Source organism: Liolophura sinensis, chromosome 8, assembly GCF_032854445.1.
Source record: "Liolophura sinensis isolate JHLJ2023 chromosome 8, CUHK_Ljap_v2, whole genome shotgun sequence".
Classification (NCBI taxonomy): domain Eukaryota; kingdom Metazoa; phylum Mollusca; class Polyplacophora; order Chitonida; family Chitonidae; genus Liolophura; species Liolophura sinensis.
The window spans coordinates 33,845,501-33,861,502 of NC_088302.1; the positions used below are offsets into that span (position 1 = coordinate 33,845,501).

At 40.2% G+C, this 16,002-nt stretch overlaps 1 protein-coding gene across 1 annotated transcript; it reads left to right on the plus strand.

Moving 5' to 3' along the window:
- Positions 1-16,002, plus strand: LOC135473743 (46 kDa FK506-binding nuclear protein-like). The gene is made up of 13 exons (XM_064753621.1): positions 1-61; positions 1,543-1,635; positions 2,071-2,208; positions 2,517-2,615; positions 4,060-4,110; positions 6,916-7,019; positions 7,281-7,335; positions 11,623-11,828; positions 12,286-12,408; positions 13,390-13,524; positions 14,488-14,614; positions 15,408-15,456; positions 15,813-16,002. The coding sequence occupies exons 1-13, from the start codon at positions 25-27 to the stop codon at positions 15,889-15,891; spliced, it is 1,296 nt and encodes a 431-aa protein (XP_064609691.1). The 5' UTR covers positions 1-24; the 3' UTR covers positions 15,892-16,002.

The window sequence follows — 16,002 nt, forward strand, 5'->3', positions numbered from 1 at the left end:
GATGAATGCAAGCCGATGAGTTAAATGGTGGTGGTAAGAGAAGTGAGAAACATGTTTTGGGGTAAGATTTAGGTCCCGCATTCACCTGACGTAGCAGCCAGCATCAGTTTGGTATAGTTTTTGAAATGTGCCGTATACATTTTAGTGCCTGTGGTTAAATGCAGACGCTATTTTTAAGTAAGTGCTCGGAGTCGTCTTGCAACAACAACACACGTGGGGTGCCCACCACGTTGTCTGGTTTGTAGGTGTCACCGGAATGTGAATGATCGAGTTATGCATCCTGGCAATTTGATGGTCAAGTTTGGGAATTTTAAATTTAAGATTGCTGTCACGTGGTAGATGGACGCCAATTCATTAAAGAACAAGCTTTTCACAATGAACATCGGAGAAGGGGCTCATTCATTGTCTGACATAAAAATCCACCTAGTCTTTACAACTGCCCCAGCCACATTAAGGTGCACTGTTTGCTTTCTCGGCCAAACAGACCACGTGATTCGCAAATTCCTGTTTACAGCAATGCTCCAATATTACAAATATCACGTGATAATGTGTGAAAAGCAGATAGTGCACATACATGTTGATCCAAGGCTACTGATAATATAGTTTAATTGAATTAAATGTTGAGGTCTATTTTCAACAATTTCTGTTATTTACTAGCCTTAACTTTTAATCATTGAACTGAAAAGTCAAGTCGGTTGATAAGCATGCAACAGAATAAAGTTGGCCTTAAATGCACTCTAAAACTAGCCTTGGATGAGTATTCTGCGCTTCTGTATATTTGTACTGACCAAGCGACAGTACAAATATGAAAGAGCAGAAAATAGTTATCCAGGGCTATCTAAAATGGCAGGACACGCCAATTTCTGGTGTGGATTGAAGAAAATAGAACCTTTATTGCCACCCCTGCAAACATAAATCCATGCCTGGACCACAAAGCAATTCTGAAATGACAAGTTTAGCAACAGTGGTTCACTCAGTGTGGCGGTACAGTAGTATGGAAAGATCTGTCAGCAACCTATTGATGGTCCTCAGTTCCCACGGACCCTGCCCAGTTTCCATCCATAATACTGAGCACATTTGTTTGTTATGAAAATGAATTATTTTTGAGTACAGTGTTAAAACATCAGGTAAATAACATAACTAATAGGAAGCACAACTTGTCCAGTCAGCCAAGCATAATGGCCAAACTTCACTGACATGCGGTTTGCTCCAATCTTGCGGTCTTACTTATGATTTAGTTGTGGTCATATTTGTGACATTATGTTGGAATAAATCACATACTGCCATGTTCAGACTTGGCTAAATAAAGCCTTCGCTTAAGCGGTGCAATTTTTAAAAAAAGTATTAATTTCAGGAGATTTTGTACACTTGGATCAACAAAAATGTTTTTATGAGAAGGCCAGAATTTGAAGGCGAGACAATTTAATTTTCATTTATGGGTGAATCTGTAAGCAAAGTTCTTGAAGACTTGAAGTTGACCCATTGTTGTGCATGTTCGTTGATAAGATCACCATTTACAAGGGTTGTACCGCTCCGTTCCAGGTGTGACAATAGATGGGGGAAAGCGGTACAGCCAGACAGTGGAGAGGTCCTTCCATATCTCCATGGCTGCCTTGGAACCGAGTTCAGCTAAAGGTAAGATCGAGTCTGTTCATTGTAGTATGTCAGGCACATAGTAGGTCCTGACATTATAGCAGGGTTGAAATGTCGCCTGTCTGCCTAGCACCGACTTGTAAATCTTACAAGAGGGAAGTACAAACATTTTAATAGTAGTAGTATCTACAATGTCGACAAGTCACTACAAGAGCAGTTGCAAATGTTAGCAGTTGGCTGTGAAGTTACCTCCCTTGATCGCACGTGCAGCGGTGAAGTGTAAGCTAGGTGACGTATACTGTCAGACCTGAAGAGGTTGTCGTAACCAATGTAAATTACAGGTAGCAAAACATGGGGCAGATTTTTAAAACTAACAGCCTTTCTGAACTTAATGCACTACATTTGATCAAGAATATAGCATGGTGGCAGAGTTTGTACGAGTCAGGAAGGCTAGTTGACATTCGTGTTCTGTTGTAGGATGTGTGTCCCTTATGATACAGCATGAAAAAGCCGAGTTTCTGTTGTGTACGCTTGACACCAAAAACATTTACCAACAGCCTCTGGATCTGAACTTTACTGAGGGAGAGGAAGTGACCTTTTTCTTGACAGGATCAGGTTTGAACACCATATTAAATAAGTGAACAATTTTTAATCAAAGCAATAAGCTCCAGTCAATCTATCAGTCCATGGATCAATTTTTGAAATTCAGTTATTCAGTTCAGCAGTTTTGGTGCATCATTGTACATCAGATTGAAAATTACATATTATAATATTCTTCAACCTAGCAGAGAGTTGATGGAAAGTGTTCTACAAATTTAATTTAAATAGTCCTCTAGGTTTTCACTGAGACTAAGAATTGGCTATTTACTAATATATGGAACTCTTCATTCATCATGCAAATTTGCTGTCTTCTTGGTTTTCAGGAATCATTCATTTAACAGGCTTTTTGGTGGAGGATGAAGAGGAAGGCATGGAGTATTCTCATGACATGGACTCCTCAGATTATGACTCCTCTGATGAAGGTGTGAAGCCACATGTGTAATGAATGATTGAAGCCACATGTGTAATGAATGATTGAAGCCACATGTGTAATGAATGATTGAAGCCACATGTGTAATGAATGATTGAAGCCACATGTGTAATGAATGATTGCAGAGATGTTTTAAGGTGTGATCAATCAGCTTTCAAGGGGCCCCCGTGGCTCATCTGGTTAGCGCACTAGCACAGCGTAATGACCCAGGAGTCTCTCACCAATGCGGTCGCTGTGAGTTCAAGTCTAGCTTATGCTGGCTTCCTCTCGGGCCGTATCTGGCAGTAACCTGCGGATGGTCCTGGCTTTCCCCCAGGCTCTGACCAGTTTCCACCCACCATAATGCTGGCCACCGTCGTGTAAGTGAAATATTCTTGAGTACGGCATAAAACACCAATCAAATAAATAAATAAATAAATAAGTAAATAAATCAATCAGCTACATGTAGAAAAGCCAGACATTCTCTGTGTTGGTTCGTCAAGATCAAGGCTTTTTTTTGTTACATCCTATCTTCCAACTTGGGCTTCCTATCTATTACCATGGACCTGCTATCTTTAAACATGGACCGGCCCGGATAGCACAGTTGGTAGAGCGTCAGCTTCGGGACCGGTAGATCCAGGATCAATCCTTTATCGAGTCACACCTAAGACTTTAAAAGAGGAAGTTGTAACTTCCTCGCTTGACGTTCAGCATGAAGGGGATAGTGCAACAACTGGTTGACCCGTATCAATATAATGGCTCGGGCGGGGCGGCTTACTTGCCTTCGGTAAGTCGTCTCAGTGAAGCCGCACTAAATAAAAGAGCGGTGGAAATCCGTCCTGCAACAAGGAGGCACATTACATGTACATGCACCCTAATGATTCCTTCGTCGTCATATGACTGAAAGATTGTTGAGTGCGACGTTAAACCCCAAGCACTCACTCACTCTTTAAACATGGGACCTCCTTGCACTCCTATCTTTTAACAAGGGTCATTCCCTTAATGAGGGCCCTGTGTGCAAGATGACACCAAAGCCAAGATAGGGCATTTCACTGACTTAACAGCTATTGCCAATTTGTGTATGTTTACATGTAACTAGACAACAAAACTCTTACACTTTACTGTATAAATACACACTTTCACTGTTTAAAAAACAGAAAGAAGCTTCATAAAAACTATTGTTTAATTTTGAGGCATTTGCTGCTCCGCTGGATCTTGACAATGGAAGCTGTAAGGTTTGAACCCAGGTTCTACTACATCTTAGAAGTTAGGATGATTGCCACCTACCAGATGAAGGGAGCAGTGGGTTTTATCAATTTGAAGACAATCTGCTTGTTCAAATAAGAACTGTTCGTAGTAGTATTGAATATAATTAGTGTAGTTGGGAAATGTAGATCGGATTTGCTTGAAATTAATGAGTTACATGTACATTAACACAGATTTATTGACTTTTTCAGAAGCCCCAGAATTGGTAACACCTCCATCTTCTGCAAAAGTCAAAGCATCAGGTATGGTTAGGAATTGTTCATTGAGTCTTTTAGAACTGTGAATATGAAGCATTTACCACTGTTTGAGAACAATGGGCTGCAGGCCTCCCAAGTTCTCAACAGTGCGGCCACTCATTCTCAAACAGTGGACAACTCTCATCTGCTGTGCATTATCTCGGTGATTTGAACATGGCAAACTACATTTTTTTCCATTCTAACATATCGTTATGAAATAATGGAGCCAGGAAAGGAAAAAATAACACCGAAAACTACTGATCTTTACTCTTTGTTAACATGTCACGGTCTAGCTTGTGCTGATATGATTTTGGGCAAGTCCATGCCAGTGGAATGTGTGAGAAATAAATCATCCAATCAGAGCAAGGCACAAGAGAATTATTGATCATTAAATTGACCCCACCCATACCTCTCCATGTCAGTTTGAGCTCTGAATTCGAACATAACAGTTTTGCATCGGCAGAGGAATGATGATTTTAAGTCAGGCTTATAAAAAAAAAACTGTCAGAAGTGAACGATTTATTTTGTGGAGAAACTTGTAGATTGGGTTGAAGCTTAAATGGAAGGTGCTTCCTGAGATGGTAGCATTGCTGAGAATTTGATGACCATGTGGAGCTGATTTCGGCAGACTCACAACTTCTTCATCTTGGGTCATGCTCTGTCTAGGTAACGGTAGGTATGGAGCAGGTGTGTTGACACAAGTCACAGAGGTATCTGACAACTGGGAGGAAACTGCTCAGTCAGCCATATAGCTCTGTGACTCCTCAGGCTGGACTTCCGATGGCCAGTTACGGACACTATCCCCTGTATTACAGCACCAGTGTGGCTCAGAACAGTGGCTGCAGTGGTGCAGAGACAGCAGTTTGTGTACCGCCGACTGAGTCTTGCATCACGGGAGATGTCTGCCATCATCGAGCACAAACTGCCCACTCCCATCACTTGCTTGTAATACCAGCAATCCGCTGTTTTGGAGGGGTTACTAGTAAGAGGACGTTGAAAAACCCCATCGTTTGCCATGTTGTGCTCATGCAGATATAGTACCTAGATGCTTGTTGTTTGATGCGACCTCTTTATATCTCATATACAAGAAAAGTTCCTTTTGGCCACATGATGTTGGTAATGGTAAATATTTCACATTCAAAGTTAACTGCCTGACCAATTATATGTAAATTCATTTTGCCTTTGTCCTCGCAAATGTGAGCTGTGAAATTTTGAAGAAAACAGACGTTTTGACAATACAACCCAGCCCCCTATTTTACTAGCAAAATGGAACCATTCCAGCATCCATGACGAGGATGGCAACTGTGTATAGATTATTAATTCTAGCAGACTTCGCTCACCATTGTGTTTAGTGATAAAGTTTTTGGAGGTATGTTAGAATGTGAATTCAGTCTGGCTCACGCTGGCTTCCTCTCCAGTTGTACATGAGAGCTTCTGTGAGCAATCTGTGTATGGTTGTGGGTTTCCCTGGCCTCTGTCAGGTTTCCTCTTGCCGTAATGCTGACTGCCATTGTATAAGTGAAATAGTCCTGAGTACGGCATAAATGACCAGTCAAATAAATAAATAAATAAATAAAACTGTGAATATCTGTAAAAGTCTACAGTAAATAATAATTAAGAACCTGTTCATCCTAGCTTGATCTGAATAAGAGTGACATGTAACTTGTTGACACTCTTGGACAGAAAATGGTCAAAGCCAGGATCACACCCCAACTGGGTCATACTAAAGTCTTTAAAAATGGTATGTGTTGCTGCCTTGCTTGGCGCTCAGCACTGAGATGTTAGAGCAAGGAAACAGGACTGGTTGGCTTGGTGTCAGTATAATTAAATGTGACTTGGTGAGATGTCCGATCTGGTGTCTTTGGCATGATGCTTCGGTGGCGACAGCACTTTGGCAGCATGGACTGCTCATCGTCATATGGCTGAAAAATTGTCAAGTATGACAAATAAACCCCAAGAATTCATTCATTCGCAAAATTGAACTTCTGTATGTGGCCGAATAAAGATTTTCAGTGTGTTACTGATAATCGAAAGAATCATTATGGAATTTTATTATATTTCATCTTACCATAAACCTGACCTAAATTATGTAAGTGATAAGATAAAAAAGTCAATAAATATCTCTTTTCTGTTTGCTTTTGATAGTTATTGAGAATAGTACAGTTAAAATGATATTTTTTAAGTATTTTTTGTAAGACCGCTCCAATTTAAATTGATGTTTTAAAGGCAGATCATATCTTTTTACAATGTCGTCAGACAAGTCTAGACAACAGAGATCGGGACATTTGCCATTTCACTGACGTCAACACTCTTATTCGCTCACACACAGCGGTGAAATCATTGTTGACGTAACATGGTACATGTAGTTCATACAAAACTCTTCTTCATAGCCTCATAAGTCCAAATTCAGGTTTTGTTGACATTATAATTCACAATTTGTATACGCTGTGCACACAGTAGTGTTGTGTTATATACTTTAATTTCTGATTATCAGCCATGTTCATTTCCCGTACTTTTCCATGTTAGCTTTCACCTCGTCATGTGCTTGAGGCTGCCTTGTACGAGTGATGTGCTTAGATATCTGCAGTCTCCAGTCATAGCCAGTCAAACTTTGACCAGTGAGGTCAAGGCTGGAACCCAGTTTTGGACCAAGCATTATTTTATCTAGCCAGCGAGGGACAGTGGCCTACTTCACATAGTGATGACCGCCATCTTATATGTGAAATACCAGATTAACCACAGCCAGGTGCATTGTAAATAAATAAAACTTCCCAGAATTATGTTGTAATTGATGTTGTATGTTTTCCACAGATATAAAGCGTAAGCTGACCAACACTTATGATGCTGTGCCTGCGAAAAAGACGAAGAATCAGCAGTTTTTAGATGACAGTGACGATGACAGCTCAGACCCAGATGTGAGGCCAAATTAAAAACTTGAGCAGCAAAAATAATCAGATCATGCTCTTTCTAGCATATTGATTTCCAGAAAAAAAAAAGTGCTTTTGTCACTTTCCATTACCCCTTTTGGAGCATAGATTAATATGAATTTGGTGTTAATCACTTTAGTATTCATATTCATTTTAATAATATGATAAATCTCATGGTAAGAGTGACAACTTGATCAGTCCGACTAGTCAAACTAGTGTTACACATATGACTTTCCTCTTTGGTTTCAGTATATGGATGAGAAAGAATCCGATGAAGATTCAGAAAGTGATGAGGAGGATGAAGGTACAATTTGATTAGTCTTCTAGTCCTGTAGTTTTCACTATCCCTTCTGATTTCCTGGAAATGTGTGTAATCTGTGTGGTGTGAAGTTTGTGGGTAAGACAGAGATAGTGTTAAACACTAGCGGAGAATATGCTTATATGCTACATTTCATTTTATACTTGTGATGACGATGTGTACGTTTCGTGTCTGTAAAATTGCCAGTATATATGTTGGAAGGTATGCATAATGCATTTCCATGCTTTGTGGGAAGATAGTTAAGTTGTGTGAATTAACTAAGACTGGTGGAAAGAAACATGTAGATATACTATATGGGAATATAGACAAGACTTGTGTATTTCTGAGACTGATGGGAAGATATTAAGCGATGTGCATTTCCAACACTGGTGGAAAGATACATGTTGACATTCCATGGGCATTTGTAAGACTGGAGGGAAGATATATAAGCCATGTGCATTTCCAACACTCGTGGAAAGATACATGTTGACATACCATGGGCATTTGTAAGACTGGAGGGAAGACATATAAGCCATGTGCATTTTCAAGACTGGTGGAAAGATACATGTTGACATACCATGGGCATTTGTAAGACTGGAGGGAAGATAGATATGCCATGTGCGTTTTCAAGACTGGAGGGAAGATAGATATGCCATGTGCATTTCTAAGACTGGAGGGAAGATATATAAGCCATCTGTATTTTCAAGACTGGTGGAAAGATACATGTTGACATACCATGGGCATTTCTAAGACTGGAGGGAAGATATATAAGCCACGTGCATATCCAAGACTGGTGGGAAGATAGATAAGCCATGTGCATTTCTAAGACTGGAGGGAAGATATATAAGCCATGTGCATTTTCAAGACTGGTGGAAAGATACATGTTGACATACTATGGGCATTTCTAAGACTGGAGGGAAGATATATAAGCCATGTGCATATCCAAGACTGGTGGGAAGATAGATATGCCATGTGTATATCCAAGACTGGTGGGAAGATAGATATGCCATGTGCATTTCTAAGACTGGAGGGAAGATATATAAGCCATCTGTATTTTCAAGACTGGTGGAAAGATACATGTTGACATACCATGGGCATTTCTAAGACTGGAGGGAAGATATATAAGCCACGTGCATATCCAAGACTGGTGAGAAGATAGATATGCCATGTGCATTTCTAAGACTGGAGGGAAGATATATAAGCCATGTGCATTTTCAAGACTGGTGGAAAGATACATGTTGACATACTATGGGCATTTCTAAGACTGGAGGGAAGATATATAAGCCATGTGCATATCCAAGACTGGTGGGAAGATAGATATGCCATGTGCATTTCTAAGACTGGAGGGAAGATATACTAGCCGTGTGCATTTTCAAGACTGGTGGGAAGATAGATATGCTATGTGCATTTCTAAGACTGGAGGGAAGATATATAAGCCATGTGCATATCCAAGACTGGTGGGAAGATAGATATGCCATGTGCATTTCTAAGACTGGAGGGAAGATATATAAGCCATGTGCATATCCAAGACTGGTGGGAAGATATATAAGCCATGTGCATTTCTAAGACTGGAGGGAAGATATATAAGCCATGTGCATTTTCAAGACTGGTGGGAAGATATATAAGCCATGTGCATTTCCAAGACTGGTGAGAAGATAGATATGCCATGTGCATTTCCAAGGCTGATGGGAAGATAGATATGCCATGTGCATTTCCAAGACTGGAGGGAAGATAGATATGCCATGTGCATTTCCAAGGCTGATGGGAAGATAGATATGCCATGTGCGTTTCCAAGACTGGTGGGAAGATAGATAAGCCATGTGCATTTCCAAGACTGGTGGGAAGATATATAAGCCATGTGCATTTTCAAGACTGGTGGGAAGATAGATATGCCAAGTGCATTTCCAAGACTGGTGGGAAGATATATTAGCCATGTGCATTTTCAAGACTGGTGGGAAGATAGATATGCTATGTGCATTTCCAAGACTGGAGGGAAGATATATAAGCCATGTGCATTTCCAAGGCTGATGGGAAGATAGATATGCCATGTGCATTTCCAAGACTGGTGAGAAGATAGATATGCCATGTGCATTTCCAAGGCTGATGGGAAGATAGATATGCCATGTGCATTTCCAAGACTGATGAGAAGATAGATATGCCATGTGCATTTCCAAGACTGGAGGGAAGATAGATAAGCCATGTGCATTTCCAAGGCTGATGGGAAGATAGATATGCCATGTGCGTTTCCAAGACTGGTGGGAAGATAGATAAGCCATGTGCATTTCCAAGACTGGTGGGAAGATATATAAGCCATGTGCATTTTCAAGACTGGTGGGAAGATAGATATGCCAAGTGCATTTCCAAGACTGGTGGGAAGATATATTAGCCATGTGCATTTTCAAGACTGGTGGGAAGATAGATATGCTATGTGCATTTCCAAGACTGGTGGGAAGATATATAAGCCATGTGCATTTCCAAGGCTGATGGGAAGATAGATATGCCATGTGCATTTCCAAGACTGGTGAGAAGATAGATATGTCATGTGCATTTCCAAGGCTGATGGAAAGATAGATATGCCATGTGCATTTCCAAGACTGATGAGAAGATAGATATGCCATGTGCATTTCCAAGACTGGTGGGAAGATAGATATGCCATGTGCATTTCCAAGGCTGATGGGAAGATAGATATGCTATGTGCATTTCCAAGACTGGTGAGAAGATAGATATGCCATGTGCATTTCCAAGACTGGAGGAAAGATAGATAAGCCATGTGCATTTCTAAGACTGGTGGGAAGATATATAAGCCATGTGCATTTTCAAGACTGGTGGGAAGATAGATATGCCATGTGCATTTCCAAGGCTGATGGGAAGATAGATATGCTATGTGCATTTCCAAGACTGGAGGGAAGATAGATATGCCATGTGCATTTCCAAGGCTGATGGGAAGATAGATATGCTATGTGCATTTCCAAGACTGGTGAGAAGATAGATATGCCATGTGCATTTCCAAGACTGGAGGGAAGATAGATAAGCCATGTGCATTTCTAAGACTGGTGGGAAGATATATAAGCCATGTGCATTTTCAAGACTGGTGGGAAGATAGATATGCCATGTGCATTTCCAAGACTGGTGAGAAGATAGATATGCCATGTGCATTTCCAAGACTGGAGGGAAGATATATAAGCCATGTACATTTTCAAGACTGGTGGGAAGATAGATATGCCATGTGCATTTCCAAAACTGATGGGAAGATAGATATGCTATGTGCGTTTCCAAGACTGGTGGGAAGATATATAAGCCATGTGCATTTTCAAGACTGGTGGGAAGATAGATATGCCATGTGCATTTCCAAGACGGGAGGGAAGATAGATAAGCCATGTGCATTTCCAAGACTGGTGAGAAGATAGATATGCCATGTGCATTTCCAAGACTGATGGGAAGATAGATATGCTATGTGCGTTTCCAAGACTGGTGGGAAGATATATAAGCCATGTGCATTTTCAAGACTGGTGGGAAGATAGATATGCCATGTGCATTTCCAAGACGGGAGGGAAGATAGATAAGCCATGTGCATTTCCAAGACTGGTGAGAAGATAGATATGCCATGTGCATTTCCAAGGCTGATGGGAAGATAGATATGCCATGTGCATTTCCAAGACTGGAGGGAAGATAGATAAGCCATGTGCATTTCCAAGGCTAATGGGAAGATAGATATGCCATGTGCATTTTCAAGACTGGTGAGAAGATAGAAATGCCATGTGCATTTCCAAGGCTAATGGGAAGATAGATATGCCATGTGCATTTCCAAGACTGGAGGGAAGATATATAAGCCATGTGCATTTCCAAGACTGGAGGGAAGATAGATATGCCATGTGCATTTCCAACACTGGTGGGAAGATCAGCAATGTGCGTTTCCAAGAAAGGTGAGAATATGGACAAGGCATGTGCATTTCTAGGATAAGTAGGAAGATAATATGCCATGTACATTTCCAACTCTGGTGGGAAGAAAGGCAAGGCATGTGCATTTCCATGAGTGGTAGGATGATAGACAAGGCTTGTGCATTTCCAAGACTGGTGGGAAGAAAGGCAAGGCATGTGCATTTCCAAGAGTGGTAGGATGATAGACAAGGCTTGTGCATTTCCAAGAATGGTGGGAAGATAGACCAGACATGTGCATTTAACACATTAGCAGAAAAATATGCCCTGCACTTGACCCTGTGGCTAGATATGTATATACATAAATTTTCACTCATATGTAGGACTAGTTCATGTGACCTGTTCTATATTTAACAGATGACATCCCAGCTGGGTGGGAGGAAGAGGATGACGATGATGATGACGATGAAGATGATGATGACGATGAAGAAGAAGAAGAAAGAAAAACTCCAACCTCCGCAAAACAAAAGTCCAATAAGGTCACAAAACATGACAAACAGAAACAAACACCCAAAAACATGTCCAAAGTCAGCACTCCAAAATCGGCAGCATCAGCCTCAAAGGTTTGTTCTAAACAATGAGACTGATTTCTTTTAACAATTCAGTTTGGTAATTGGTTTTTGTGCTATAACTACTTCGAATGTTATCCGATTTTCATAAAATTTTGTCTGCTGATTCAATTTGTGCCTCTTCACATGTGGACACCTTGCTTTCTTGAATGTACATGTATTCCTAGGGGGGGCAATTCTCACTACTTCGCCCTAAAGTATGTTTGTTCAGACGCGCATGTAATAAACTGTATAATGAAGGCTACAGTCTCAGATTCCAGGCCACAGCCTCAGATTCTAGGCTACAGCCTCAGATTCCAGGCTACAGTCTCAGACTCCAGGCTACAGCCTCAGATTCCAGGCTACAGCCTCAGATTCCAGGCTACAGCCTCAGATTCCAGGCCACAGCCTCAGATTCCAGGCTACAGTCTCAGATTCCAGGCTACAGTCTCAAATTTGTTGCATGTTTCAGTCTCCTATGCCCAAAACACCTGTAACAGACAGCATGCCTGAAGCGGGTGACACGACGGAGGGGAAGAAAAAAAAGAAGAAGAAGAAGAAAAAGAAGAAGACTGATGGAGAAGGACAGTCTGCTGTAAGGAATTGAATATTGATAAAAAGAGTGGTAAAAACTGAATGTTACAGGCTTGTTACTTGATGGTTTGTGTGTACACATGAAGCTGTTGATTGCACAGCCTAATGTTTCAGTTTGCACAGTCTGCTGTTTCAGTTTGTACAGTCTACTGTTTCAGTTTGAACAGTCTACTGTAACATGCATGACGTGCATATCGGTACATACATGTAACATGAGAGAAAGTTTGTTTCTACATGTTATTAAAATATTGAAAGGTTAATGATTGTTATTAATTCCATGGTATTGTCTAACACTTGAATCCAGAAGTAATACAGGGAAAGATGCTGGAAACTGAAAAGTATAAAAATGTTCTATATTATTAGTAAATACCAGCACTTTCAAAAGGTGAACTTCCTCTCCTGTGGTACATGAGAAGTTGTGCCAGCAACCTGTGGATGGTCAGGAGTTTCCCTGGTTTCCTTCTGTCATAATACTGGCTGCCATTTTAAATAAAGTTTAATATTCTTAAGTATAACCTAAAAGACCATTGAAATAAATAAATCAAACAATCAGAAGGTAAATAAAAGATTGTATTGCCTCCAATAAAGTAAATGAATCTGTAAAAAGAAAGATGAAATAGTCTAGGTTCATGGACACATCCCATGATTTTGCTGGAGACAACAAATACACAATCAAAAGCTTAGTTCCCGTTTTCTGTGGCTTGGTTTCACCTTCACACCAGTAATGTTTTTATCCAGCTAAAATGTGAATATTTAGGCTTCTCTGTGCTCTAATAACAGTGAAACATGATCACCATGTGAAATAGTCAGTCAAAAACACCAGTCACCAATCAAGCTATGAAAAAATATATGTAACTGAGCATCGTGCAGAAAACATAGAAAACATCTTAAGAAAAAAAAGGCTTTGTAAATGTGCATTTTTCGCTATTTGAAATATTTATTAACAAATACTAACCATACTATGCCCACTATATTTCTACAGAATGGACCAGAAGAGGGTGGGAGTAAAGTTAAAGCCCAGGACAAAGCATCTCCACAAAAGAAGGTAGTGGCTGGGGGCACGGTGGTGGAGGAGGTGAGGGTGGGGCATGGACCAGAGGCTAAGCCTGGGAAAATGGTGAGTCTCTTTAAGATGTGGCTCTTAGTTACTAGAGAATAAAGGTACAATAAATCCACTTCCCAATGTTAAACTAATGTATTGTTTTGTGTGGGGGAGGGGATATCCTGACAAAGCCATCGGCCAAATATTTGTATGCTTGGGGTTTTACGTCATACTTAACAGTTCATTCAGTCATGTGACAAAGAGGAAACATTAGATGTGTGGACATTTAATGTGTCTTGTGGCAGGGTGAGTCTATGCCACTGCCGCGACTGAAGTATCATGCCAAAGACACCAGACGTGACACCCCACCTAATCACATTATACTGATACCCGACCAACCTGTGTGTTCTGTTTCCTTGCTCTAACCTCTCAGTGCTGAGCACCAAACGAGGCAACAACAAGTACCATTTCCAAGTCTATGCTATGATCCAACCTGGGTTTGATCCCTGTGTCTCCTGACTTTGAGGTTAACGTTCTAACCAGTAGGCCACCAATGCGGTCCGTAGTTTTGTGTTTTGCTTGATAAATGACGTGTACATTTAGGTTAAAGGACTAATACTAACAGGATATTTCCGTTTTAGTATTGCTCGTTTGTGATTTTCTTTGCTTGGCATTAAATGTCAGTTATTTCAGTATTATTGACCAGTTATACTTCCCTCATGCTGTGCATCAAGCAAGAATGTTTTCATGTTTTCCATGGAACGACCTGACCCCAGGCATGGGAATTTTCCTCCAGTTGGCTAATTTCAAACTCTTGGTAATGTAATTTTGAGATAGGGTGAAGTATTTTCAGACTTTCTTTAGAGTTTTCAGAATTTTTTTCTGACCATCAATTCCAACGATCAATCCATGCCTGTGACCCAGGTTTGAACAAATCTCAGTAAAGGTAGATAACTCTAATCTATCAGCCATCACCTCACAATAACAGGGCTCATAAATTTGTGAACGTTAAGAAAGCTATCCTGCTTTTGTTTATAGGTCCATGTGTATTACTCCGGAAAATTGACATCTGGGAAGCAGTTTGATTCATGTACATCCGGCAAACCATTCCGCTTCAAGCTGGGCAAACAGGAAGTGATCAAGGGCTGGGACAATGGGGTCTCTGGTAAGTCACCTGGTGGTAACTTTAAATATGTGAAGTGGTCTCATTGGCTCTGATAGTTAAAATGCTGGCTTGCTGCTACTATCAGGCCACCTCGCATTGTTTTGGCTGTTGCTTTAAGTTGAAAGGTTTGTTTTGTATCTGACAGATGTTAGTGGAATGTTCTGAGCACCTGGGTTCCCTCCACCCACAATCAGGACTGCCATCATATACATGTACTGTAGGTGAAAAACTTTTAAAAATGGCATTCACTTCTAATCAAATAAATATAGCATTATGATTTAAAAATAACAGTGATGAAAGTATTCCACTAAAAACATATCAGTTGTTGTACAAAGAAGCATTTTTGGTACAGCTAGAAATTTTCAACCATAGTGAAGTGATACGACAAATTTTAAAATTGCTGCGGGTAATATAGTGCTTGTCACTTGCGATGGATAACCTGTTCAAGATGGAGTTTATAAAGAGTGTAGGCTAAAGAATTTATTGACCTTTACGAAATGAGCATAATATGTGTATGATGTACGTTTGATGCTTTTTTCTTTTTTGTGGTAAATTTAAGAGAAGAGTTTGGGATGAAGACATATGAAGATTACAATACGAGTGTACAACTAACCTTATTCCTTACCTTTTTATTTTGTGATCTTAATGGATGATATGCCCAGCGTCATCACTGCTTCCTTCATGAAATATTATCACCGTTGTCATATAAATGAAATATTCTTGGGTAAGGTGTTAAATTCTAGTTTTCCCTGAAGAAAGATGGTGCCTTATTGTCTCTTTGTTTGTCCTGCAGGAATGAAGGTTGGAGGGAAGAGACGACTGACAGTGCCAGCTAATCAGGGGTAGGGCTTTATTATCACCTTACACATTTGTCTTGTGAAGATTACACTCTAGCCACACCATGATTTCCATTCCAGTGGCTCTATACTGATTTATTATACAGTCATATACGTCTCCTTAAGAGAATACTTCAGTCCCGTTTCCGCTTTCATCTTTGTTCCAGAAATCATAATTTGTAGTTTTCTTTGCATTTGGGGAATGCCTTCTTTCAAACAGTACATATGTGCATGTATATAGATTTATATTCAAAATTATTCAAAGCAAATTGGAGCCCTACACTAAAGGGTAAAACACTTGCACATTAGCTTCTTTCGATATTAACTCTATCTGTACTAAATAGATCTGTTTTCTCTTGCAGCTATGGCAACCAACGACAGGGACCCATTCCTGCAAACAGCACGCTGATTTTTGATGTTGAACTTAAGGCTGTTAGCTAATCATGTGAAAAACCAGTAAAATTTTACATTACAGTATTGATGTATTTGATTTCATTCATTTTCTGCTGGCTGTTATAAAATAATGCCATGATGAAATCTGTACACATGTAA